Source organism: Orcinus orca, chromosome 9, assembly GCF_937001465.1.
Source record: "Orcinus orca chromosome 9, mOrcOrc1.1, whole genome shotgun sequence".
NCBI classification, from domain to species: domain Eukaryota; kingdom Metazoa; phylum Chordata; class Mammalia; order Artiodactyla; family Delphinidae; genus Orcinus; species Orcinus orca.
Window position 1 is genome coordinate 65,187,379 of NC_064567.1, and position 27,444 is coordinate 65,214,822.

The 27,444-nt window shown below is 34.4% G+C and overlaps 1 protein-coding gene across 1 annotated transcript in view; it reads right to left on the reverse strand.

The window, feature by feature from the left end:
- Nucleotides 1–20,965, reverse strand: part of VWDE (von Willebrand factor D and EGF domains) — a 34,489-nt gene extending 13,524 nt beyond the window's left edge. The window contains 8 exon segments of the mRNA XM_049714692.1: nt 3,877–3,914; nt 4,145–4,284; nt 12,624–12,760; nt 15,016–15,788; nt 15,790–16,033; nt 17,019–17,149; nt 18,451–18,551; nt 19,858–20,965. Of these exon segments, the coding sequence (XP_049570649.1) occupies nt 3,877–3,914; nt 4,145–4,284; nt 12,624–12,760; nt 15,016–15,788; nt 15,790–16,033; nt 17,019–17,149; nt 18,451–18,551; nt 19,858–20,088 (1,795 nt within the window). The 5' untranslated portion in view covers nt 20,089–20,965.
- Nucleotides 20,966–27,444: the final 6,479 nt, after the last annotated feature.

A 27,444-nucleotide genomic window follows, 5' to 3' on the forward strand; every position in this document is an offset into this window, starting at 1 on the left:
TAAAACAGCAAGATGCCAGGACCACATCATAAGCTTATAGGTTCGTATTTCTTAATCTTCTCTAACAACCTGAAATATTCTAACTATTAGTCATTTAACACTTCCTGAGGTAACTGAAATGCATGAGGTTTTTTTCTGTTTTATTTGCTAATAATAAGGAATTTTATACTATAAACATGTAAGAATTGAAGGTTATTATCATTATTCCTACAGAAGAAAGAAAAAATGAAGTTCCTCTAGGTAACTGAGAACAAAGGAATACTCCAACAGCTTTGTTGCTTAAGTTGGTCTCAAACAAATCAAAACACAAACAAAACAATAACAACAGAACAATATCAACAACAAAAAGTAGCTTCTAAGCCAGAAATTTGATTTGTATCAAAGAAAACAATGCTGATGATTGTGAAAAGAAGTAAACACTCCTTTCAAAATTAAAGTGATGCCTAACTTGTTTTATTCTCAAGAGGTGGAGGAATTACAGAGAAACCTAGTTTATACAAATAAGCAAATATGCCAAAATTAGTAATTTAAAGTGCTAAATACCCTCTGTGAGCTGAAAAGAACCCAAACCACAGTGTTATTCACACCATTATTTTATATCTAGCTGCTTATTGCCAGGAAAGTCAGTTAACCCTGTAAGGCTCTGCTTTCTCTTCTGTATAATGGGAAAAATAATACCCAGTATATGGGGTCCTTGTGGATTATATGACATAATTGATACAAAATTTTTTCCAAAGGCCCTAGAACACAGTAGGTACTTAATACATATATTTATAATGTATTATATAGTTATAATGCTATTTAATATTAACTTTATGAAAAAAATTAAGAAACATCAATATTTTTTTTGAAATGTGAAAAGAATATGCACAAATAATAAATAAAATGAATAGAAATTAGTGAACTAAATAGAGTAAACAAAAATTAATCAATAGAAGAGCATATCTTCTTAAGTACTTAAACGTGAACTGGATAGTTTTCTTTTCTTTGTAAGTTTTGAAGAGTTTTCATACTACCTCTGCATTTGATACCATCTGCGTAATAGCCAAAGGGGCAGCATCCACACTGGAAGTGACCATCTTTGATTGGCACACAGGAAACGCCAAGAAAGCAAGGGGATTCAGCACAACTTAATATTTTGGTCAATCCAGGCTTTTCTGGCAAAATAGTGATGGCTCTAGTAAGTGATGATGCAAACCCATCCTAATACTGTGTGTAACCTTGGGGAGACCTGTTAGTTTGAGAATTATATCCTCCTGCCTCTGTTTGGATGGGGCCCTGGATAACATCCTTTACTTTGCCATGGAAACTATTCAGGTTAATGCTTAAAGAACTACGGTTGTTTGTAGGAACTTCCAACTCCTCCAGACTGAGGTTTGTACTGGGGGTATGATCCACATGTTCAAAATCTGATATCTGATGGGAAATAGCCTTCTTTGAATGATTCATTCGAGTTGTGACTGATTTTAATGAGAATTGTGAGATGTCGATTGTATCCAAGAACTTTTTCATAGTTGCAGAACTGTGGATAGAGCTTGCATCAATTAGTGAATGTTCTGTTGATAGTTGTTGCAAATTTATGTCTAAACAACCAAAAAAGAAAAAGAAATGTTAGTCAATAACATCTGTTAATGCTCTGCTCTCCCCACAGTATTTAACATTAGGTAATTCATTCCTTCATTTAATGTCTGTTACTTATATAAACACTATACTAAGATTCTTGCAGCAATAAGAAGTCATCACATGGTTCCTGCCTTCTAGGAACTTAAATAATCTATTTGAATATACAAGATAACACAGAATATTAAGCAGTATATTGACTACGTAAAATCTTAATATAAAGACAACATAGATAAGGCAAGCCATAGAGATAAAAAAGATAATTTCAAGTACACATTATGTAAAGGATCAGTGGCCAGAATATGTAAAGTACTCTTACAAATCAACAAAAAGTCAAAGAAAAGTTACAGATAATTAACAGAAAGGCAAATTTCAATGATTATTTGAAAAAAACAATTAAATAGATAACCCTTGGCAAGTTGTATCTGGAAAAAAAACAATAGAAAGATATAACTAAACTACTTTGAAGATGAGAAAACAGAAAAAAGTATATATATGAAAAGAATTTTAAATTATATAAGAATACTACATATAATTTTAAACTAAGAATTTGAAATCTCAATGAGATAAATGATTTTTTTGCAAAATATAGATGATTAAGCTGACTGAAGAAGAGATAGAGTAGATGATAGAAAAATTACTGTGAAAGAAATAGAAAAATAATCTATAATAACCTCCTAAAATGATGCCAGGACAGCTGATCTAATGGAAAAAAATTAACCAAATTTCAAGGAAAGAATATTTTACAGAACTGTTGCAACACACACAAAGAGATGAAACATAAACATTTTGTCAGAGTGGCATAATCTTATAGCCAATATTATTTATGAAAATACATAAAAATTTAAAATGAAATACTAGTATTTCATTTAAATCAGATCAAGTGCAGCAGTGTAGTTATATATTATCACATCAGGATAAAATAGACTTGTATCTCAACTAACATAATTATATCAAGATATTAGTGAAGAAAATAATATAAAATAATGTTGTAAAGTAATTTGATACATCAATTTTTTTTGTTAAAAACATTCTGAGAAAGTTAATCCATGGAAACATTAACAGAAATTGTAGCAAGTAATAATTGATCTGAAAAAGCATTTGATAAAATGTAAAACCCACTCATGACTTAAAACTAAAGAGAATTCTGAGAAAGCAATCAGTGAAAGGAAAATTCTAGCACAAACCTACAGTGATATCATATTCACTGGTGAAACATGAGAAGAATTCCCATTGAAACCATTAAGAAACAAAGCTATTCCAATCCCTACACACTTTGAACTGAAGGTCCCAGCCACTACAATCACAGCCTAAGTTTGAGAACTGGGACAGGTCCATTAGATTGCTCAGGTTCAAGTCTTGCCTCTGTAATTTACAAACTCTGTAAATCTGAATAGAGTGCTTAACCCATAGACGCCTTTGTTTACTCATCTGTAAAATGGAAATAAGAAGAGTTACTATATATAGCTATCTATTATGAGGATCGAATGAAATAATACATTAAAAATATTTTCCTAATGCTGGCACATTATAAATACAGACAATCTTAGTTACTATAAGAAAGTAAATGAGAGACAAACTCAGTATTTGCAAAAAATATTATTTTACCTATAAAATTAAGAAGAGAATCAACTATAAAAAATAGTGTAAATAAGAGTATTTAGTAAGGCAACCAGATGCATGAATAATATTACAATCAAGATAGCTTTCCTATATTGCAGTAATAGACAGCACCTTGCAAAATGAACAAATGCAATGATATCTTGCAAGATAAACAGCTGATATTACAGTATGCAAAGGCATAAAGAAAGGTAATGAGAAACGTGGAAGACTGTTATGAAGACACTAATAGAGTATTATTGAATAAAACAAAGAGTTATAAAGAAAACACTATGAAGAAGAAAAGGCCTTATGAAATAATGAGCCTCTCATACGTTTAGAGTTTGAGTAGATGATGAATGACCAGGGATTTATAGAATGTAAGTTTGAAATGGTCACTTCCAACCATAAGCTTCTCTGAAATCACCTTAATTAATGATATAATTTGTTCATTACACAACATGAATCACTTTTCTAGAATATAAGCCAGAGGATTCAAAAGATTAGCAAGAAAAAGAATAATTTGTAAACTGCATTATGTAATCTTAGGTGAACTTTTTGAAAATAAAAATTCCTGACGAGTAAATACGGTAATCTTCTGGAAAACAAATGAGAGGTATTACTTGTCATTAGAGTTTAACTAAGACCATTACTTACTAGAGGCATTTCCATTTGTTGGCTTAACATTCCTCTCCCTCTGATTGGCATATATATATATATATATATATTTTTTTTTTTTTTTTTTTTTTTGGCGGTACGCGGGCCTCTCATTGTTGTGGCCTCTCCCGTTGCGGAGCGCAGGCTCAGTGGCCATGGCTCACGGGCCTAGCCGCTCCGCAGAATGTGGGATCTTCCCGGACCGGGGCACGAACCCTGTCCCCTGCGTCAGCAGGCGGACTCTCAACCACTGTGCCACCAGGGAAGCCCCTGATGGGCATTTTTACCATCCTCTTCCTTAGTTACACTGTTGTCAGACCTTGTGAGAACCACAGTATGTGTAGTAAATTTATTTAAAAACTGTGTTTCAACTGTAAATGTATACATGAAAAACAGATCAGAATTAAACTGTTATAAAACTAAAGCACTGTGAATAAGAACATAAAATAAAAATGTCACTTGGATTGAACTCCTTGCAAATTAGATCAGAGAACTAGCTTAAATGTCACATCTTCAGCAGATGCTTCTGTTAGGGACTGAATTGTGTTCCCCAAAATTTCTCTGTTGAAGTGCTAACCCTGAATGTGACTGTATTTGGAGACACTTTAAAGGAGGTTATTAAGGTTAAATGAAGTCATGAGAGTGGGGCACTAATTCTATAGGAATGACGTCCGTCCTTATAAGAGGAGAAAGTACATGAAGAGTGTACATGTGAGGGTACAGTGAGAGAGCAGCCATCTGCAAACCAAGGAGAGAGGCCAGAAACCAATGTTGCTGGCAACTTAATCTCAAGCTTCCAGTTTCCAGAACTGTGACACAACCAGTTTCTGCTGTTTAAGTGACCCAGTCTGTGGTGTTTTGTTACAGCAGCCTGAGCTAACTAATGGATGTTCCTAGAGTCACACTCACCCACTCAATCAGTGTCACCCATCTGTGTTCATTCACAGAACTTTGTCCTTCACACGTATGTGTCTCTTTACTACACTAGTTAGGAACTTCAAGAATAAGAACTGCACTTTATTTTATAGTCATTGACTCTGGTGCCTGCCATAAAACAAAGTAACCAACAATAAAAAATTACTTTGTCTTAACAAGCATTTTCCTAAAATACACAAATGCCTCTGATAGGGTTAAGAAACTTACTAGTCACTCACGTGTAATGGAATTTGGTTCAATGTGCTTTTGTCTTAAATTCCACTTGATAAAGGTCTTATTGAGAAAATGGGCCACTGTTTGGAAAAGACGGATGTTAGATCACTTTAGTGCGCAGAGTGGAAGGTTCAGTATTTGGGACTGGATATTGATGTGAGTAGCTGAACTAGTAGGGAATTTCTCTCACCATCCTGCAGTGTGCTCTTCAAATCTGTATCTCCCGTGCTAGACAGGTCCACCGCAATTTGAAGCACCAGGTGATATCATGTAATTAATATATATTTTTCATCAAAATACGCCTTGTTTGCTTAATAATACCAAAGATACTGACGTTTTATTTATTTATTTATCTGTGCCGGGTCTTTGTTGCGGCATGCGGGATCTTCATTGCAGCATGCAGGATCTTTTTAGTTGCAGCATGTGGGATATTTATTGTGGCATGCATGCAGGATCCCTGACCAGGGATCGAATCCAGGCCCCCTGCATTGGGAGCACTTAGTCTTAGCCACTGGACTGCCAGGAAGGCCCCAAATATACTGACGTTTTATAATTTACTTTTCTTTGACATCAACTTTTTATAATTTACTTTCATCTTTGTAAGTTTTTAAAAGGTTGATATCCACCAATGTTTTTCCTCTTTTCTCTAATTCTAAGTGCTCTCCCTGGGAAGTTTCACCCCTGACTGGTGACCCTAAGAATTATATCTTTAACGTTATCCCCCTTCCTGAGCTCCACTTGGCTATTCCATAGTCACCTCAGTGTCTGTGTTTCCAAACTGAATTCATTATCTTTCCTCTCCGAAACTATTTCTTCTTCCTCATATTTCATGTGTGTCTTAGTCAGCTCGAGCTGCCATTACAAAATATCAGAGTAGGTGGTTTAAACAACAGGAATTTATTTTCTAACCATTTTGGAGGGTGGGAAGTCCAAGATCAAGGTGCAGGCCCATTTGGTCCCTGGTGAGAGAGCTTTCTTCCTGCGTCCCAGACAGCTGCATTTTCCTCGTGTCCTCACCTGGCAGAGAGAGAAAGAGATTAAGTTCTCTGGTGTCTCCTCTTAGAAGGACACCAACCCTGTTGGATCAGAGCTTCTCCCTTATGACCTCATTTACCATTAACTACTTCCTTACTCCAAATACAGCCATATTGGGGGTTTAAGATTCAATGTATGAATTTTGGGAGGACATGATTCAGTCCTTAGCAATATGAATGTCAATTCTGCCCACTCAATTTGCCTAAACCAAGCACTGTAACTCTCTCCCTCACCGTGCTAATCCCAATCGCTGACCAAGTACTGTCAACTTGCTTTCTTTTTTTTGAAGTATAGTTAATTTACAGTATTGTGTTAGTTTCAAGTGTATAGCATAGTGATTCAGTATTTTTGCAGATTATACTCCATTATAGATTATTAAAAGAAAATCGGTATGATTCCCTGTGTCACACAGTATACCTTGTTCCTTGTCTGTTTTACATATAGTAGTTTGTATCTATAATCCCATACCCCACATTTGTCCCTCCCAACTTCCCTCTCCCCTATGGTAACCACAAGTTTGTTTTTTACGTCTGTGAGTCTGTGGCAACAGACTCAACTTTCTTCTTTAGTGTCTTTTTCATCCTCATCTTAGGTCGGAATATCTTCATGCCTTTCCTATGTTTGTAATATTGTCTTAACTCTTCTTCCCACCTTCACACTTGTACAGTTCCTTACCTGCAAGTGGTCCATCCTCTACACTGCTCTTAAGTAGACTTTCTCAGATGTAAACCTTATCATGTTTCTCATAGTTTGTCAGTGATCTGTCCACTGGATACCCCTGCTACTCTTGTAGCAGTCCCCTTACCTTCTCTATTCCAAGCACACTGAATCCTTCTCAGTGCCCAAGGTGATGTTACATGCCTCTGTACCTTTGCTCACGCTGTTTCTTCTGCCTAGAATGTCTCTCTCTTTCTTGATCAGATACATCAGATTCAGCTGTAGTGATACTTCCTTTTAAAAACTTTTCCTTGTCCCTCAAGGTACTATTCCTACTATTCTCTCTAGACACTTCTATCGAAGGACACAGAACATCATATTGAACTATGTGATTACATGTCATATTTCCTGCTACTATACTCAAACCTATTAGGTCAGAGGACATATCTTATATATTTCTGCATCCTCTGCATCTAGCTTAGTGCATGACCCTGAATGAATTCATGAGTACAAGAGAGAATGGAACTAAGTGACCTGAATTAATTAAATGCAGCAAAAACAGAAACAAAAACATTTCATGCCAGAAAATAGGGACTTTTACCATGACATATTTTTCCATCGCCGTAAAATGCTTTTGGACATGAACACAATGATAAGAACCAAAGGTATTGAGGCACTCTGCTCCTGAAAAGCAAGGCCTGGATTCACACTCATCAACATCTTCCTGGCAGTTTTTGCCTAAATAAAATATAGATTGAGAATTCAAATTATTTAATTTGAAAAACATTACATGTCAAATCAGAGATTCATTTCTTTTACTCTTTAGGTATGTCCTGGTAACTCTCCCAAAGCTGTCATATATAAAGAGGAGAGAAGTGTACTGTTTTAAAAATTTACTATATAATTAAACATAAGGTTATTAATTAGATTCTATTTAACATTAAGCAAGACCCTTCAAGTTTAAAAGCTTTTCCCTATAAATAAGACTTAAGAAGGCCATTAATATTTTAAGGCAAAAATTATCATATTATAGCAGTAATTTGTACTTTGTTAAAAAACTCAATGATTCTTTAAGAAGTTATTAGAATGGTTGCCTGCTTAGCTTAAGGACAACAATTCAGTCCAGTTATTGAATTGGCTGTAAAAATCCATAAAAATTTTACAGTGTGCTAGGAAAGTCAGTCTTTCTTCAGTAAAAATTTTTGAGATGAGGTGTTGCTCTTTGAAATGTTTAACAACTTATTTGAATGAATATACTGACAGTCATTAATGATGGTAACCCCTATTATAGTAAAATCCATGAAGAAATCAACATCTGAATTCTTTCAAAGGTAGTCTGTAGCAAAATAGCCCCAAATAATGAAAATTTTTATTTTAGATATGCTGAAGAAAATTAGAAGACGTAAATGTCCTGCCTAGTTCTATTATTATGTTAAAATAGATGTCTTCAAGGAAAATACCATCTCAGTAACTGCACATTTACTTATTTAATATTTATATCTATTTTAATTAAAGAAAATATTGGTATGAGTTTTTTAAAAGCCTTGGGAAGTTAAAATTGTCAATCATATACTTATTTGGGGTTTCTGGAATCAGACATTTTGGAATAATTAATGAGTTAACAAATATTCTAACATTCCATTTGATTTCAACTCTTATGATATTTTTAAGTTAATGAATTATCATTAAATTTTTAAATGATAATTTTTATATTTCCCATGGCAAATTTCTTTATTATTCTATACTATATTTAAATAGTAATACATTTAAATATATTTCTACCTACCAAATATAGATAGAAATGTTTAGGAACCTGCAAAATACAATATAGACACAGAATATTGCCAAACTATAGAAATGAGCAAAAATTTAAGAGTATATGTAAGCAGGGCTTCCCTGGTGGCACAGTGGTTAAGAATCCGCCTGCCAGTGCAGGGGACACAGGTTCGAGCCCTGGTCCGGGAAGATCCCTCATGCTGCGAAGCAATGAAGGCCATGCGCCACAACTACTGAGCCTGTGCCCTAGAGCCCGCGAGCCACCACTACTGAGTCTGCGTGCCACAACTACTGAAGCCCACGCGCCTAGAGCCTGTACTCCACAACAAGAGAAGCCACCACAACGAGAAGCCCGCGTACCGCAATGAAGAGTAGTCCCCACTCGCGGCAACTAGAGAAAGCCCATGCACAGCAACAAAGACCCAACACAGACAAAAATAAATAAATAAAATAAGTCAATTTATTTAAAAAAAAGTTATGGAGCTGTTGATGGCCACGTTTTTCACTATGTGGAGAAAGCTAATATCTAATGAAAGGGAAAAATGAAGCCCACAAACAGAGAAAAGCAGAACTGTGACAGACAGATACACACACATACGCATACACACACACAAATGCAGACAAACTGAGTCTTTGTGGTGTTCAAGTCCCAAGTTTAAGCTTTTTTTCCTGAGAATTCAGCAGTCATACTCTATCCTGATTCTGTGAAAAATGCATTATCCTCATAATAAATATCATTTTTGCTCAAGCTAGTTCAATTGAATCTATGTAACTTAAACTAAATAAATTCTAACCAGTTCACCCTATATAATAACTCAATGGCATATCATATTTAAACTTTGAGTACTATTTTTCAGTATTGAAATGCATTGTTGTCTAAAGAAGAAAAGCAAGGATAATGTTCTGGGTACTGATAACTACACAGAAAACTAAAAAGATGTATCTTATTACTAAAATTGAGATTCAGATTTTTAAAAAATTTATGACTGTGTAATTCTTTCAGTGGCTCAGAAATAGTAAGTGTGCTGATGCTTTAATATTGTAGGTCAGCAGGAAAAAGAATGGAAGGCAAGAACACACTAGTCTGTGGCTAGTAGAAACTATGTTGCTGAAAGAGTGAGCCCCAGAACAAATCTCCGTATTTAAGGGAGTGTATACAGTCTGGTCTAGCAGATACATCAGTGGTTCCCTTCTAGCAGAGGGGAATGACAACAATGTCTCAGGGTAGTCATGATGTCGACACTTAGATGGGTACAGGGTCTCTTGGTTTTGTGTGTAGAAACAAGACTCCAGGCAATGACTGGGAATTTAGGGGTTATTTCCACCCCTCTGTGTGGAGAGCCTACCCCAAATGAGGAATAAACAGGGTTCTATTTCTTTTCCATTCATCAATATTTTGGGAATATCTATAGGTACTGAGGATATTCTGATGAAAAGAGATCACAGAGAAAAAGACAAACAATAAAACATTTTCTTATTGCTATAACCAAGATTCAAATAAGGTGTAATGAGAGAGAAAGAAGCCACTAAGTCTAACCAGCACAGTCACGAAGCCTTTGAAAAAGAAGACAGCACTTCTCTTGAAAGTAAAAAAGGAGACTGCCATTTGGACACTGGGAGCAGAAACAGAGTGAGTGCGAGTTAGCAAGGTTGGAGTGAACACCATGTGAAAAGACAGCGATGCATGAAATAGCATGGGATTTTCCTAGAGCACATGCAGGAAGTTCAAGCTTCTAAAAACAGACAAGAGCTGGATCATGAAGGGCCATTTGTTTCTAGGATAACAACTTGGATTTAATCCTATAAGTAAGTTGTTTAAAAATTGGATTCTGTAAAGTCCTAGCAGCTTTGGGGGAGAGTGAAGGAAATGATTGGGTGGTTGGCTCTCTGGCTAAAAACTTGTCTAAAATTATTACTGCAAAAGTAGAAAAGAACATACATAATGTGCTAGTATTCATATAAAAAAAGAAGGAATTTACCTTCTCCTTTGTGCAAAAGAAACACAGTAAGGAAAAACTAGAAAATAATGAGAGTGGATACCTTCAGGGGATGGATGGGAACAGGATGGAAAGAAGGGGTAATGGGAAGAGGGTAATGGGAAGAGGGATAGTGACATTTCTCTGTGTTGTATACCTGTTGTATGGCATCAAGTGTTAGAACCATGATAATATTTCACATACCTTCCAAATAAGTATATAACTAAAATCAACCAGAGTGTGAAGGAAATTCACATTGGAATATAAATATTAAAAAATAAACCTAATTGTATTACAAATAAAATACATAAACATTCTAAACAGGGTGAGAAAGAAAATAGTTAATCTATGTAAGATTGTTTTGGCTAGTGAATATATTTTCTTCCTTTCTATAGTTCTGTATAGTGTTAATGAATTCCAGAGTGTACTCTTTATTGATAAGCTATTTGGAGGAGGGAAGTAGTATGAGAAAAATATCACAGGAAAATATATATCTGAAAGTAAGAATAAAATGTACTTTCCAAGAAAATATAAACCTATAAAATTCTCTCTTGTCAAATTGCTTAATTATAGTGTGATGTCATATGGTTTATTCTGCCAAGAACAATGTAATGACAACTCTCTTGAGCGACTTTGAAGTGAATGAAATAATACATATATATTACATTTTCTATTATGTGTCTTATTTCATTGGGGTTAGAATATTTCATGGCTCATTTAGAAAGGCTCTGCTCATAAAATCAGGAAATAAACATAGTTCTTGTGTATAACTATTTGATAAAGACACAAACAAAAGTTATTTCCTTCTTAAATTCTCAATCTCAGAATCAATTTAGAGAAAAGGTAAAAAGAATGCCAAAATATGATTTTCTGTTTTAAGTTTTTATCTTATCCATGTAATAAGTACTTTCTAAATTCAAAGTGCTTTCCTTAAAATAAAATTCCACTTAAATAAAGAAAAGGAAGACCATATAAATAATCATCAAAAATAAGGTGTACACAATGTTCATTGCAGCTCTATTTACAATAGCCAGGACATGGAAGCAACCTAAGTGTCTATCAACAGATGAATGGATAAAGAAGATGTGGCGCATATATACAATGGAACATTACTCAGCAATAAAAAGAAACGAAATTGAGTTATTTGTAGTGAGGTGGATGGACCTAGAGTCTGTCATACAGAATGAAGTAAGGCAGAAAGAGAAAAATACCGTATGCTAACACATATATATGGAATCTAAAAATTTTAAAAAATGTTCATGAAGAACCTAGGAGCAGGACGGGAATAAAGACGCAGACCTACTAGAGAATGGACTTGAGGACACGGGGAGGGGGAAGGGTAAGCTGTGACAAAGTGAGAGAGTGGCGTGGACATATATACACTACCAAATGTAAAACCGATAGCTAATGGGAAGCAGCCGCATAGCACAGGGAGATTAGCTCTGTGCTTTGTGACCACCTAGAGGCGTGGGGTAGGGAGGGTGGGAAGGAGACGCAAGAGGGAAGAGATATGGGGATATATGTATATGTGTAGCTGATTCACTTTGTTATAAAGCAGAAACTAACACACCATTGTAAAGCAATTATACTCCAATAAAGATGTTAAAAAAAAAAGGTGTAATTTGATACACCATTGTTCAAACTGAGTGATCATGTCTGTCTTTGGTGGTCTCAAGAAAGAAAAATGCTATTTTTTTTTTTTTTTTGGTAATTCTCCCATATGAAATCCATAGTAAAGGAAATATAAAGGATGAGCACAATTTGTCCGAACTTTCTGGTTTGTAAAGGGGAATTGTTCCTATCTCTAAATCCTATAATTCATGCAGAGTCTTAGATAAAAATGACCTCCGTTCTTTGTGTTTTTACATTTCAGTAAATACAGAAGCTTATATATCAAGTTTGATATTATTTTAATTTCTGATTATGGCTTAAATAGTGAGTCAATACCTCAATAAAAATTATATAAAACAGTTTAATAGAGTTGGCAAATAGGGAAGATTTAAGGTTAAGCAACTTAATAATTTTCCTGTTCAGCTCTCTGAGGATATGACATCCTTTGGGATTATGTTGCTAATTGATACTCCAAATTAATCTAAGAAAATTAATCTGAATAACTCATAAACTTAATTGTTTTCAACATTATAATTAACATACCTTCAGTTTAGTAACTTCACATTTAATTGAAGGTGATTCTTTGAAGCCTTGACCAAAAACTCTCACCATCATACAGTTATATTTTTGAATATTACACAATCCAGCATTCTCAAGTTCTATAATTTCAGGAACCTTGTCTTTGGAAAAAATAGGACATATTTGCTTTAATTCCAGAAAAAAACTAATTATTTTTCAAGGCCAAAATTAAAAGCATATATAAACTAATATTTTAAAGTCTACCCCCAATAATATTTAGTACATTAATTAAACTATTACATGTTAAGAGTGATCTGGTATTAAAAGAAGTGTTACCTACTATTCAACTCAATAGAAATAGCATTACAGATACTACCAGTGCCTAACTATACAGGTTTAATTAGTGTTTTAATAATATTTGATACCAAATAAGTATGAGTACTAACAAATTACTTCTACCATGGCCTATGTTTTGGTTTTACGATTTTGCTTTATGTCATAGAGATAGGTTATAGAAAAAGTGCTTTTGTAATAATATAGTGTACTTAGCAATGTGATGTATTAAAATTTTTTCTTTAAATTCTTAATTTGTTTTAGAAAAGAATTACCAAAATTTGTGCATGCTGTTGTCCCAGTACTGTTGATATTTTTGTGTATTATTGCTCTCCTACATGCTACCATAATCTTAGGTGTACTTCTCAGTCATAGGAGAAAAAATTTCTTTTATCAGTCAGAGTTAACTGACCTTCATATGGTTATTTCTGTGGTTCTGGTCTTGGTAAGATCATTCGTTATGAGCAATATCTGGTGGTCAAAATAGATAAATGCAGTATAAAAACAATTGAGTCCTTTGTCTAAGTAGTGGCAAAATCCAAGTGAATATAACTTTAATAGCAATAGGATATAAAAATCCTGTTACATGTATTCAGAACCCTAAAATATTTACGAAAAATTTAAAAAAACACGTATAATTCTTTCATATATTCAACAGATGTTTACTGAGCAACATCTATTTTTCTGGTGTTATTCCAAATATTGGAGTAATGAACAAAATAGTCCCTGCCTTCATGTAACTTACATTCTAATATGGGAGGACAAAAAAACAAACCAATGAAAAAATAAAGTGTATCACGTAAGTGTTTTTGAGGTAATGGGGAAAAAGCATATAAACTATATTAAGGGAGATAAAGGCCATGGGGTTGTGTGAGAAAAACTACTTTATTTAGAATGATGATGGAAGGATTCTATGATAATATGATATTTGAATAGAGAAGAGAAGGAAGTCAGTCATGAAGATATGTGGTAGAATGTGCCAGTGAGAGGGAGCAGTAAGTGCAAATGTTCTGATGTAGAAGCAGACTTGGCCTTTTTTGAGGAATAGCAAAGCAACCACTAGAGAACTCTGGAAAGTAATGACCTATGGAGACAATGGTAGATGAATTCAGTGAGAGAGGAGTCTCAGACTATATGTAGAATAGTAAACAGAATTTTCTAGGCCATAGTAGGGCCTGCCAATTTTATGCTGAAGGAGATGAAGAGCTAACAGAAGGATTTAAGCAGGGGAGTAATACGATCTGACTTACATTTCAAAGGAATCACTTTAGCTGCTGCATGGAGAATAAACTTTGAGAGAATCTATAATAATCCAGGGAGAGAGAATAGTGGCTTGGACTAAGCTGATAGCAGGGAAAGATATGAAATTCTTTGAAGCTAGAGCTGGATTTGCTGCTAATGCATCAAATATGAGGCTTGATATAAAAAGAAAAGTCAGTGACTACAAGTTTTTAATGTGAACAATTAGAGGAATGAAGTTTGCATTTACTGAGATAGAAAAGGGCAGATTGGTGGTGGTAGGAGCAAAATCAGGAGTTACTGGTTTAATAGTTAAGAGAATCAAATTGACTTTTTGAAATGTCTTTCTCTAATATATTGGGACAAAATAATTTGTACCATTTAGATAGGTTAGAGAAAAAAATTAAGCATATTAGTAAAATTAGCAAAATATAAACAGTGCTTCAAAAATACTAAATTTGAGTTCTAGAAGAATGATTATCCTCTGCAAGTAGAGGGATCAGCAAAGGCCCTGAGGTCAAGAGAACTGGCATTGTAAGGAACAGCACAGAAACCAAAGTGGGTGGAGTGGAATGAGTGAGGGTGATAGTAGTAGGGGATGAGTCTCAAGAGATATTGTGTGCCTGATCACATTGTGTCTTATAGGCCATTATAAGTACTTCAGCTTTTATTCTAAGATGAGACTGTTTTGGAATATTATTAACATATTGATTAATATAATTTGGGTTCTTTTCCATATATAATCTGAATAAAGCCTGTTAGGATACTGAAGGTAAAAAAGAACAAAGAAGGTTTCATAATTAAATAACATACACAAGATCAAAGTTGGAGTGTATTTACTTACTGTGTGAATCACTGCAATCATAGGAACTAAAGCCTGGGGAGCATGCACACCCCCATTCCATACACTGCCCATGGCCACTGCATAAATTGGGGCATTTTAATGACAAGAGAATGTCTTTAATTGACTTGATGTATTCTTCTCTGTTATATTTCCCCTCTTCCAAAATCCTCTTTTCACATTCATTTTCTAAAAGGGCCACACCTGCTTCTGCCCAGCTAAGATGATCTTTTAGGAGAACATCCTTAAAACACATCTCTATCACACTGTCTAGTCTCTTGCCAAGAAAGGCAAGACAGTGCATTCCTATGCTGGAGTTGGCAAGAGTGTGCTGACATAGTGCCGATGTGCTGTATTCGGTGTGGCCAGATGGTGTGGGCCACGTGGGGACAAACTCTTGGTGGACATCCTCAGTATGGTCCTCAGGGAAAAAGTAAGTAAACTCTTCTAGGTCACTTTGGCTGAGACTTTGAAAAGCAAACAAAGGAAGAAACTCACTGAAGTTTTGCTGTTTCCATCTGTTTTGTCGATCCCACCTTATTTCTTGGCTGTGATTACCCTGGTCCTGTGTACGTCTCCCCTTGTCCAAAGTTTTTGATGCATCTTGTTTTTCATTCCCAGGATGTTTTTGTAAATTTAAGTCCAGACTGGTTAGATTCACATGCTTTTTTTCTTGAGGAAAGAAATCCAAATTATTTTTTTCTCGAGATGTATGCTTGTTTATTCCTCTGACAGGAGCTTCTGAATTAATATATTCAGAGGTGACATCTAGCTCTTATCAAGGAAGCGAATTTGACATGTTTGGGGTCTTTGCAAGCTGAAACAATCTCTGATTGAGAAACACTTTCCAGATGATTAGAAGATGGATACAATGAAGTAGTGTCCATTGAGTAGCTACAATAGGATTGTTTTCTAGGTGATGGCAGAGAAACTGGCATTGTGTCAAACATGCTTTTTCCTGGTAAAATCCTTCCAGATGGAAAACAGAAAAGAATAGTAATTTGGACAAGAACAATTTTTTCTCAGTAACGTGTTGCAAAAAAAGCAGAGCGTTGAGTCACCCACCACTCATGTTAGGTCAAATATTAATATAATAACAAACGAAAATAAGTTACTTTCTTACCTCCATTCATTAATAAAAGCAACACAATTATTAAAAGTTTGATCAATTTTGGGGCTTCCCTGGTGGCGCAGTGGTTGAGAGTCCGCCTGCCGATGCAGGGGACACGGGTTCGTGCCCCGGTCCGGGAAGATCCCACATGCCGCGGAGCGGCTGGGCCCGTGAGCCATGGCCGCTGAGCCTGCGCGGCCGGAGCCTGTGCTCCACAACGGGAGGGGCCGCGACAGTGCGGGGCTTGTGTACCGCAAAAAAAAAAAAACAAAAAAAACCCTAAGAAATTGACTTTAGGACTCTACTCTTAAATAAACTGAAGACTCTGTTCAGTTTTTATCAGTTTTCCATGAATGTTCTTTTCTGTTTCAGTTATCCAATCCAGGATATCTTCATAATGTATTACTCGTGTTTCCTTAGTCCTCTCCAATATTTGACAATTTCTTACTCTTTCATGGTTTTCCATGATTTTGACACTTTTGAATAGTACTATTCACGTATTTTGTAGAATATTTCTCAATTTGGGTTTATATGAATTTGATCATGATTAGACTGGGATTATGACTGAGGAAGAATACAACAAAGGAGAAGTGTCCTTATTGAGTGTTATTAGTAGATAAATGGTATCACTATACATTATCACTGCTGATATTAACTGTTGATACTTTCACATTAACAGATAGTTTTGAGGATTTGAACATCTTGGCAAAGAACCCTGAACAAATCTGGCCAATTTAAACCAGAAATTTAGCCTCATTTTAGCAATAATAGCAAACCAAATCTCTTACTGAGATTTGCATTAGCTCCATACATCCCATCCAGAGGATGGCACAAACACACCAACACACAGAGTTCCATCACTAGCAGTTCATGTGTATTAAACATGTTTTCTTACCTTCTGCACAATATCCCATACATCCCTGAGTGGGTTGTAGTAAGTACACAAAAAACTTTCCACAGTTTCTTATGGACACTGGGATTTGAAAAAGACAGAAGTCTTTTGTAGTGCTGAACAAAAACTGCCATGTGTATAGCTATAATCACTCCTTCTATTCAACATTTTCCTGGAAACCCTAACCAATATAGTAAGGTGAGAATAATTTTTAATTTATAAGGATTGAAAGGAAGAAATAAACCTTTATTATTCTCTGATGATAAGATTCGCTCTGTTGAAAATGCAAAAGAATATATAGAGAATTATAGGGAATTTAGCAAGTTTGCTAGGTACAAAAATCAATGTAAAATCAACTATAATTCTATACAATAGTACCAGTTAGGAAGTAAATTTTTTAAAAAAAATAGTATTTACAATAGTGCCAATAAAAATACAAATAGGAATAAATTAAAAGGTATAAAACACCTTTGAGGTGAAAATTATGAAACTTTATGAACAATGTTAAAGAAAATCTGAATAAGTAGAGGAGCATACTGTATTAATGGATTGGAAGACTCAATATCCTAAAGTTGACAGCTCTTTCCAAATCCTTCTATCAATTGAGAACAATTTCAATCACTGATATGTGGTATTTTATTTTTTATTTATTTTTTAAATGGAAGTACAGTTGATTCACAATGTTGTGTTAGTTTCAGGCATACAGCAAAGTGATTCAGATGTATAGATGTATACATCTATAAATGTATTTATTCTTTTCCAGATTCTGTTCCCTTATAGGTTATTACAAAATATTGAGTATAGATCCCTGTGCTGTACAGTAGGTCCTTGTTATCTATTTTATATATAGTACTGTGTATATGTCAATCCCAAACTCCTAATTTATCTCCCTCCTTTCCTCTTTGGTAACCATAAGTTTGTTTTCTATGTCTGTGGGTCTATTTCTGTTTTGTAAATAAGTTCTTTTGTAACATTAAAAAAAATATTTTGTAGATGTGTCTTACCCCTTTCGCCCCCGGAGTGAGATTTTTGACAGTGTTTTCAACCCATTTTGTCAAATTATAAGCATATTTTTCTTAAGACATGGCATAAACTTTGTTTAATGTAAAACTTGTTTCTGAACATGTTTTGAACGGAGTTTTTTTTTAGTTTTTTTTTTTTTTGCGGTACGCAGCCCTCTCACTGTTGTGGCCTCTCCCGTTGCAGAGTACAGGCTCCGGACGCGCAGGCTCAGCGGCCATGGCTCACGGGCCCAGCCGCTCCGCGGCATGTGGGATCTTCCCGGACCGGGGCATGAACCTGTGTCCCCTGTGTCGGCAGGAGGACTCTCAACTACTGTGCCACCAGGGAAGCCCTGAAGGGAGTTTTTAAAAATCAAAAACATGTTTATACCTGAAAATAAAGTGCTATAAACAACAACAAAAAAAACTGCCATGTGGCACAAGCTGTCAATTGCTTGATCTCCCCAGGTAGAGGTAGTGTTTCTGAATCGTTCAGAGACAGGCAGATGGGGGCCAGTGTTGCGCAGTGGTTCATCTTTTGGATCAGAGAAAACAAAAGTTGAAAAGCCAGTTTTTTTCATACATGGTAGATAAATCAACTTTGCATTTTCTTTTACACAACCTTTAAAATATTAAAGTAATAATCATTTAAAAAAATCTAATAACTTGTACCCATAACATAAAAGAAGTAGTAACTTCATGGAAGAGTAAATTTAAGGGTACATCCCTCATAATTAATATAATCTTTTTCAATTAAAATACCTTTATTCCATTTATTACATTTGTTTTGTGAACAAGAGAAGTTCAGTATCAGTTAACTCATGAAATAGCTGATACATCTAAGACAAGTCAATCTGAAGTCATCTTAATATACAGCACAAAGATAAGCTGATCTTGGAGATTTCTTGAAAAATTTCTGGAAATAGTATATGTAAGAAGTTAGTGCACAGTAGAGGAGGCATCAAAAATCAGGGGAGGAAGAAGACAGGATTGCTCAAAATTTGGTGATGGACCAACAGGCTGGCAATTTGGGAAAAAAATGAGGTTAAAGCCTCACTTGAAGCCAAATTTGGATATCTTTCCTGAGTTCTTTTTACATTACATACCTAAAAAGGAAAATAATTCCCACTTATGCATAATTTTTTTTTTTTTTTTTGCGGTACGCGGGCCTCGCACTGTTGTGGCCTCTCCCGTTGTGGAGCACAGGCTCTGGACGCGCAGGCTCAGCGGCCCAGCTGCTCTGTGGCATGTGGGATCTTCCCGGATCGGGGCACGAACCCATGTCCCCTGCATCGGCAGGCGGACTCTCAACCACCGCGCCACCAGGGAAGCCCTTCTGCATAATTTTTAAAATGTGGGTATCGATAAGGAAAATGAGCCTTCTATTAAGACATAATCCTTCTATTAAGCAGACAAGAACTGAAGCACTTAAAATATGCAGTATTTTACTGTTTGAAAGTTACTGAGGTTAAGTACCTGAGCCCTGGAGAGTGACAGCCTGTGATCAAAACTTGGTTGTCTGACCTGTTATCCAGGTGACTCTAGGTGTGTTACGCCTAAAAATATGTTTTCTGTATTATATGGTGGAAATCACGATGATAGGCTGTCTTCTATAAGATATTGTAAGTTAAAACACTTTGGTGGACTGTTGAACATTACATTAACTATTACTATTGTCAGAACAGAGAACCTTGGAATACTCCCTTTGATTAACTTAATCTTGATGCAAAATTAAAATAATATTGCAGCGTGATAAATAAATTGGTTGTAACAAGATTCAATCCTTATATGAAAAAATACTTAAGAAAAAGCACGTGTAGTTCACATTAGTGAGTTGATACCTCGACACATTTGGTTGGCATCTTAGCAGGTCTGTCAAAGAGGAGAAATCGATACCATCAGGGAGAAAGGGAGTGGTCACATATCAGGTCTTGAATGGCTAACTGCTGGAGGCCCAGGGAGTCAAAATTGACACTTCTATAAGGGCTCTGAAGAAACTGGTATCCCCCAGGAGAGCACCCCTGAGCTAGAATGGAAGGACAGATGATGTTATGTATTTTCTTCATTGACATAGTTCAGCCCTCGATTAAAACTGACTACTGAAACAAAAACAGAAAATAAACCTACAAGGGCATGTAAAGGCCATCTGAAATGTTATAATCTCTTAGTAGAACAAAGATGACAATATGCACTTTCCATAGATACAATAAGCCAATCAGCAGACTCTTTAGAATGTATTTTTGAGTTATTTGAGCTTCAAGGACTTTATTTTCATTTAATTTGGACAGGCAAAATTGCTGATTGCTGTTGAGTCAGGATTTGTTTATTCCTACCATCAGAAGGTATAGGCCTTACAAGGACTGCTCTTGAGAGTGAACCTCCAGATTTGAATGCAATTTCTGACCCTCCATGACCTGCTTTCTGCCACAGTAGCCATGTGCCCCCCCAAATCCCATCTCTGCCAGGTCCTAGAATGCAACAAACTAAACCAAACTTTTAATGCTAATATAATTTTTGTAAAATGCCCTCCTAGTGAAGTTTCCTGCATTTTTTTACTGCAGGAAAAAATATAAAGTTTTCACATTTTTTCTTATTTTTACATATAAAAGTAGTGAAGTTCATTTTCATTTCTAAGCATAGGAAAATGAATGGGGTAGAAGGGAACAGTTTTGAAGGAAAAACAAGAAAAAAAACATGGAGAAAGAGCTAGTTCTGTATATTTTTTAGGAAAGCCATTTTCTGAGCAGTAGTTGGCCTGGAAGATACCTTTTTCTGTCGAATCTGCAGAGGGAGAACATAAAGCACCTCTTCCCAGCAAGAAGAGAGAAGAGAAGAGGAGGCAATAAAAACAGTTATCCTGGAAATACAGCCCTTGTTTGAGGCTGCTGTCTCCCTAATAATAACAAACACATGGAACTGTCCTTATTTGGAGTATCTTATTGACACAATAGGCAGAAAATCTCCCAATATTAGATATTGTATTTGTTCAAGGAAAACACTATAGTAAAGATAATATCTTTGAAATAGAAATGGGAGAGAAAAATTTAATCATTACTAAAGTAATGGAAAAAAATCTATCTAACTGAACAAAACTCTCAAATGTTTATTACATAATTTTAAGCTACAGTTTACGAACAAAAATCAGTTTCCAAACAAATTAATAAAGAGCACAATAAACTAGAGATAATTTGCATGTCAGTCTCACAAATGTAGCTTATAAAATTGTCTTTATTATATAGGTTTTTGCTTTTTATTTTGTTTGTAGTTACAGCAATTAAACTGTAAAAAAGGTATTGTTTTGCAAGATAAAAGATATCCCTAAAGAATTTTTTTTTAGTAAAAGATTTTAGGAATGACCACAAAAGGTTCTTCTTCCTTTTGTCTCTAGTTTCACCAGTTATAAATGTCCCAAAAGGGCTCTAGTGACTTTGACGATCTCAATTTGTCAACACTAGATAAATATTTTATAAAATGAATGTGGGTAGAAGTCAGAGGATGTGCTATCATTTCATTTAATTTTGAAATAATTCTAACCCCCTGTCAATATCAGAAGATTGCACATGGTTAGAAACTAAGGAAAATATTTTAAAAGAGATTACTAGTGAGGTTTGTATAAATTATTGAGATATTTTCTCTGATCTTATCCTACAACAGAATTTTGTCTTGGGAAAAAAGTCAATAACTCCATCTTTATTCTGTGCAGTATTTCTCCTTGCTAAGCACTTCTGAAGTTCTCACATTTCCTGTGATTTTGCTGCTTTAAATAACTTTTCTAATCCAAAGCTAAAGATGTCATAAATGTAGAAGCAATCACAGTGTGACATCAACAATACTAACTGTATAATATTTAAACAGAAATTTTAAATTTTTATTTAATATTAATTTTAGAGGAAAATTCTTAATTTGTATAATTAATAATAGCTCATATTTTGTATCATTTATTTCACAATTTTTCCCTCCAGATCGACTTGTCACTCATTAAATGTTCAAGGTCTCTGAAGAAAAATTTAAATCTTAATAGCAATGAATAAGTCACACTCTTAAAAATCTCATTACAACCTTAACTCTAGAAGGGAGGATATAGTTAACTATGGCTGGTTTGGGCTCCCATTTGGGAATCTGGGGGCCTAGCTCCTGAAGTACTAAAAGAATAACTCTACAAGCCCATTTCACACATCAGTCAATTTCATGACATGAATGATGTGCAAAGCTTTCTAGCAAATGTCCAATAAAAGTTTTTTCCCTCAAAACAAAAGTACATATAAAATATACATTAAAATTTACATTTCTATTTATTCTGTTTTCTTCTTAATAGGATTTAAAGAAGCTAGGTAGTATATAATAGAATCTGCAATATTTGCATTTCAGATACTTTGGGGAAATGTGTCAAGTTATAAATAATAGATACATAATGATACAATATGCAAATAGTTTTCTAGTTTTGTTTGTAGGTATAAATAACCTGTATTAGATTAATATATTGGTTAATACAATGGCTAAGACTAGTATGCTTTAAGATTCATAATTGGGTGACAGACAAATATGTTAAGAAACTAAATAAATTATTGTATTTTTAAGAGATGAATACGCTTAATGCCTAAAGACAGGCACTTCATAATATCTGAGTTTATAATTATAAAACCTTTGGTATATTGCTCTATGGGAATTTCAAATATCTGTGAATTTTAAAAAATCGTATAACTTCCCCAAAGATGTGGAAAAGAGAAAAACCACCTTTTAGCTCCAAATTCAGTGAGAAATAAAAAGTTAATCATTAAGCTTCTAATATTCAAAATTGTATTATGGATTCTGCAACAACACAAAAGGCTGAAAAGCAAGGTCAAATAGAGAGTGATGGACTTGCTAAGTCTCTTTACTTTGTCATCCTTTATATATTAAAGGATGAATGCGCTTGAAAAGAATACAAATAGACTGAAAGTAAAAGGATGGACAATAACATTATGCAAACAGTAACCACAAGAAAACTGGACTGGCTGTACTAATATCAGACAAAAATATCTTAAAACAAAAAAAAATGTTACTAGAGACAAAGAGAGACATTTTATAACAATAAAAGTTTCGATCCATGAGGAAGATATACACCTTAATAACACAGCACAAAAATACATGAAGCAAAATCTGAGAGAAACAAAGGGAAAAAAAAATACATACTTCAAGAGTAATAGTTGGGGACTTCAATACTCCACTTTCAACATGAATATAAAAATGGGCAGAAAATCATCAAGGAAACAGAGCCAGAACAACACACTATAAACCAACTTGACTTAACGGACATCTATAGAACACTCTACCCAACAACAGCAGAATATAAATTCTTCTGGAGTGCACATGGAACATTTTCCAGGATGGACAATACATTAGACCATAAGACAAACCTCAATAAATTTGAAAAGATAAAAATTATACAAAGTATGTTCTCTGACTGTAATAGAATGAATATATAAATCAATAGCAGAAAGAAATTTAAGAAACTTACAAATACGTGGAAATTAACCGATAAAAGCAAGAGGTCAAAGAAATGAAAATAGAATGAGAAAATACATTGAAAAGGATTAAAAGAAAGATACAACACACCAAAATTTATGGGATGCTGCTAAAGTAGTGTTAGAGGAAAATTATAGATATATATGCCTATATTAAAAAAGAAAAAGATCCCGATATAATGAACTAATCTTTCGCCTGAAGGCTGGAAAAAGAAGAACATACTAAATCTAAAGGAAGAAGGTAAGAAATTTTAAAGACTAAAGAAGACATTAATGAAATTGAGAATAGAAAAACAGTAGAGAAAAATCAATGAAACCAAAAGCTGGTTCTTTGAAAAAAATCAACAAAGGTGACATACTTCTAGGTTTGCTGAGAAAAAAAGAGAGAAGACTCATTTACTAGAATCAAAATGAAACAGTGCACACCACTACAGATCTTATTAAGGAATACTATTACAGTTGCATGCCAGTACATTAGATAACTTATATAAAATTGAGAAATTCCTAAAAAGACACAAAGTACAAAACTGATTCAAGAAAAAGTAAGCAATCCAAATAGATTTATATCATGTGAAAAGACTGAATCAGTTTAAAAAAAGAAAAAAAGAAACATCCAAAAAGAAAAGACCAGGTCTAGATGGCATCAATGTTCAATTCTACCTAACATTTAAAGAATAATACCAATTCTTCACAAACATTTCCAAAAAATAGAAAAAGATGGAATACTTCCAGACTCATTCTATGAGCCCAGTATTACCCTGATACCAAAGCCAGAAAATGATATCGCAGGGGAAAAAAAGCCTATGAACCAATGTATCTTTTGAATATAGATACAAAAGTCCTCAGCAAAATACTAGCAAATCAAATCCAGAAATACAGACAAAGAATTATAAACCATGACCAAGTAGGATTTATCCTAGGCATGCAAGGTTGATTCAACATCCAAAAATGAATTAAGGTAATATACCATATTCACAGAATAAAAAACAAAATATGTGCTTCTCAATAGACACAGAAAAATCACTTGAAAAAAATCTAACACATTATGATAAAAAACTAGGAACAGAAGAAGGGCACTTGCTCAACCCAATAAAGGAAATCTACAAAAAACCACGTAGCCACAACATACCTGATGGAGAAAGACTAGATGCTTTCTCATAAGATCAGGAACAAGACAAGGATATCCACTCTCACCACTTCTATTCAACACTGTACTTGAGGTTGTAACCAGGACAACTAGGCAAGATAAATAAATAAAGATATCCAGATTGGAAAGAAAGAAGTAAAACTATCTTTATTCACAGATGACCTAACTTTTTATGTAAAACTCCTAAGAAATCCACTAAAAAACACAACAAAATATTAACACTAGTGAACAAGTTCAGCAAGGCTTTAGGATATAAAATCAAGATGCAAAATGTGATTTTATTCTTTTTTTAAAATTCACATACCATAAAATTTACCATTTCTAAATGTAGAATTCAGTATGGGGTGTTTTTTTTTCTTTTTGCATATTCACAAAGTTGTATACCACAATCAAGTTTAGAATATTTTCATCACCCCAAAAAGACACCTGTATCATTAGCAGTCACTCCTGCCCATTCCCCTCTACCTCCAGCCACTGACAACCACTAATTTTTTTGTCTCTATGGATTTACCTACTCTACTCTAGACATTTTATATAAAAGCAATTATATAATATGTGGCATTTTGTCTCTGGCTTTACCATGTTTTCAAGTTTCATCCCTGTTGCAGTACTTCATTCCTACTTATGGCCAAATAGTATTCCACTGGATATACCACATTTTGTTTACCCATTCATTCATCATTTGATGGGCATTTGGGTTGTTTCCACTTTTTGCCTATTATGAATAATGCTGAAGTGGACCTTAATGAACAAATTTTTGTGTGAACATATGCTATTTCATTCACTAGGGGCAGTAGAGATAGCCCAATAGTTAAGGATATTAGAATCTGAAGCCACCTTGCATGTGTTCAAAGTCTGGCTCTGCTACTTAATAGTATGTGACTTTGGGTAAATGGCCTAGCATATATGTGACTCAGTTTTCTTACTTGTAAAATAGGGTAATAATAATATTTATCCTGTGGGTATTGTGAGAATTAAATGATTTAATGTGGGTAATGTATTTTAAAGTGCTTAGAATAATGCCTACACATAGTAGATGCTTTCTACATTTGCTGTGTTAAAATAAGCCGGCAAGGTTATTACCTTTTCTATTTCACAAATGAAGAAACTGCGAGTTGCCTAAAGTTTTATGGGCCTTAGGGTGGTTAATTATATTCTTAAACATGTACAGTAAATAGACTAAGAAAGAAATTAAGAAAACAATTCCATTTATAATAGTTTCAAAAGAACAAATACTTAGGGATAAATTTAACAAAAGCACAAAACTTATATTCTGAATATAACAAACACTGTTGAAAGAAATTAAAGACCTAAGTATTTAAATGGAAATTCATCCATGTTCGTGGATCTGAAAATTTAATGTTGTTAAGTTGGCAATACTCCCCAGATTTACATGCAGATTCATCACAGCTCCTAACAATACCAGCTGACTCTTTTGTAAAGAATGACAAACTAATTGTAAAATTCATATGGAATTTCAGGGGACCAGAATAGCTAAACTAATCTTGAAAAAGAAGAACAAAACAGGAGGCCTCACATTTTCTCATTTCAAAATTTACTATAGAGCTACAGTAATCAAGAACGTTTAGTGGTGGCATGAGGAGAGACATAGATTGGTGAATAAAATTGACAGTCCAGAAATAAACCCATGTACGTATGGTTTTTAACTGATTTTTGAGACGGGTACCCAAATCAGTCAATGGGGAAATGACAGTCTTTTCAACAAAACTGGATATCCACGTGCAATATAATGAAATTGGACCCTTTGGTTATACCATATACAAAGTTAATTCAAAATGGATCAAAGACCAAAAGACAAGAACTAAAACTAAAAGACTTAGGAAAAATATTGGGGTAAATCTTCATGACTGTAGATTTGGCAATGGATTTCAAGATATGACAACAAAGCATAAGCAACCAAAGATAGACAAACTGGACTTCATCAAAATTAGCAACTTCCGTGCTTCAAAGGACATTACCAAGAAAGTGAAAAGACAACCCACAGAATGGGAGAAAATAACTGCAAATCCACATGTCTGCTAAGATAATTGTATTTAGACTATACAAATAACACATACAACTCAATAACAAAAAGGCCAATGACCCAATTAAAAAATTGGCAAAGTATTTGCGTAGGTATTTCTCCAACGAAGATATGTAAATGTTCAATAAACACATGAAAAATTGCTGACATCATTGACCGCCAGAGAAATGCAAATCAAACCACAATGAGACGTCACTTCACACCCACTAGAATGGCTAGAATCAAAATTTCAGATAAAAAAACGTTTTTTCAGATAATAAGCGCTGACGAGGCTGTGGATAAATTAAAACCCTCGTACACTGCTGCAGGAGTGTAAAACAGTGCGGCCACTTTGGAAAACAGTCTGGCTATTCCTGAAATGGTTAAACACAGAGTTACCCTATGATCCAATAACTCCACTCCTAGGTATATTTCTAAAAGAAATGAAAATGTGTCCATACAAAAACTTATACCCAGATGTTTACAGCAGCATTATTTACAATAGCCATAAGGTAAAAACAATCCAAATGTTCACAAACTGATCGATTTATATACAAAACGTGGTATGTACTTATAATGGAATATTATTCCATCACAAAAAGAGAGGAAGTACTGATATGTGTTAGAACATGAGGAACCTTGAAAACATTATGCTAAATGAAAGAAGTCAGTCACAAAAGACAATCTGTTATATGATTCCATTTAGATAAAATATCCTGAATAGGTAAATCTATAGAGCAGAAAGTAGATTAGT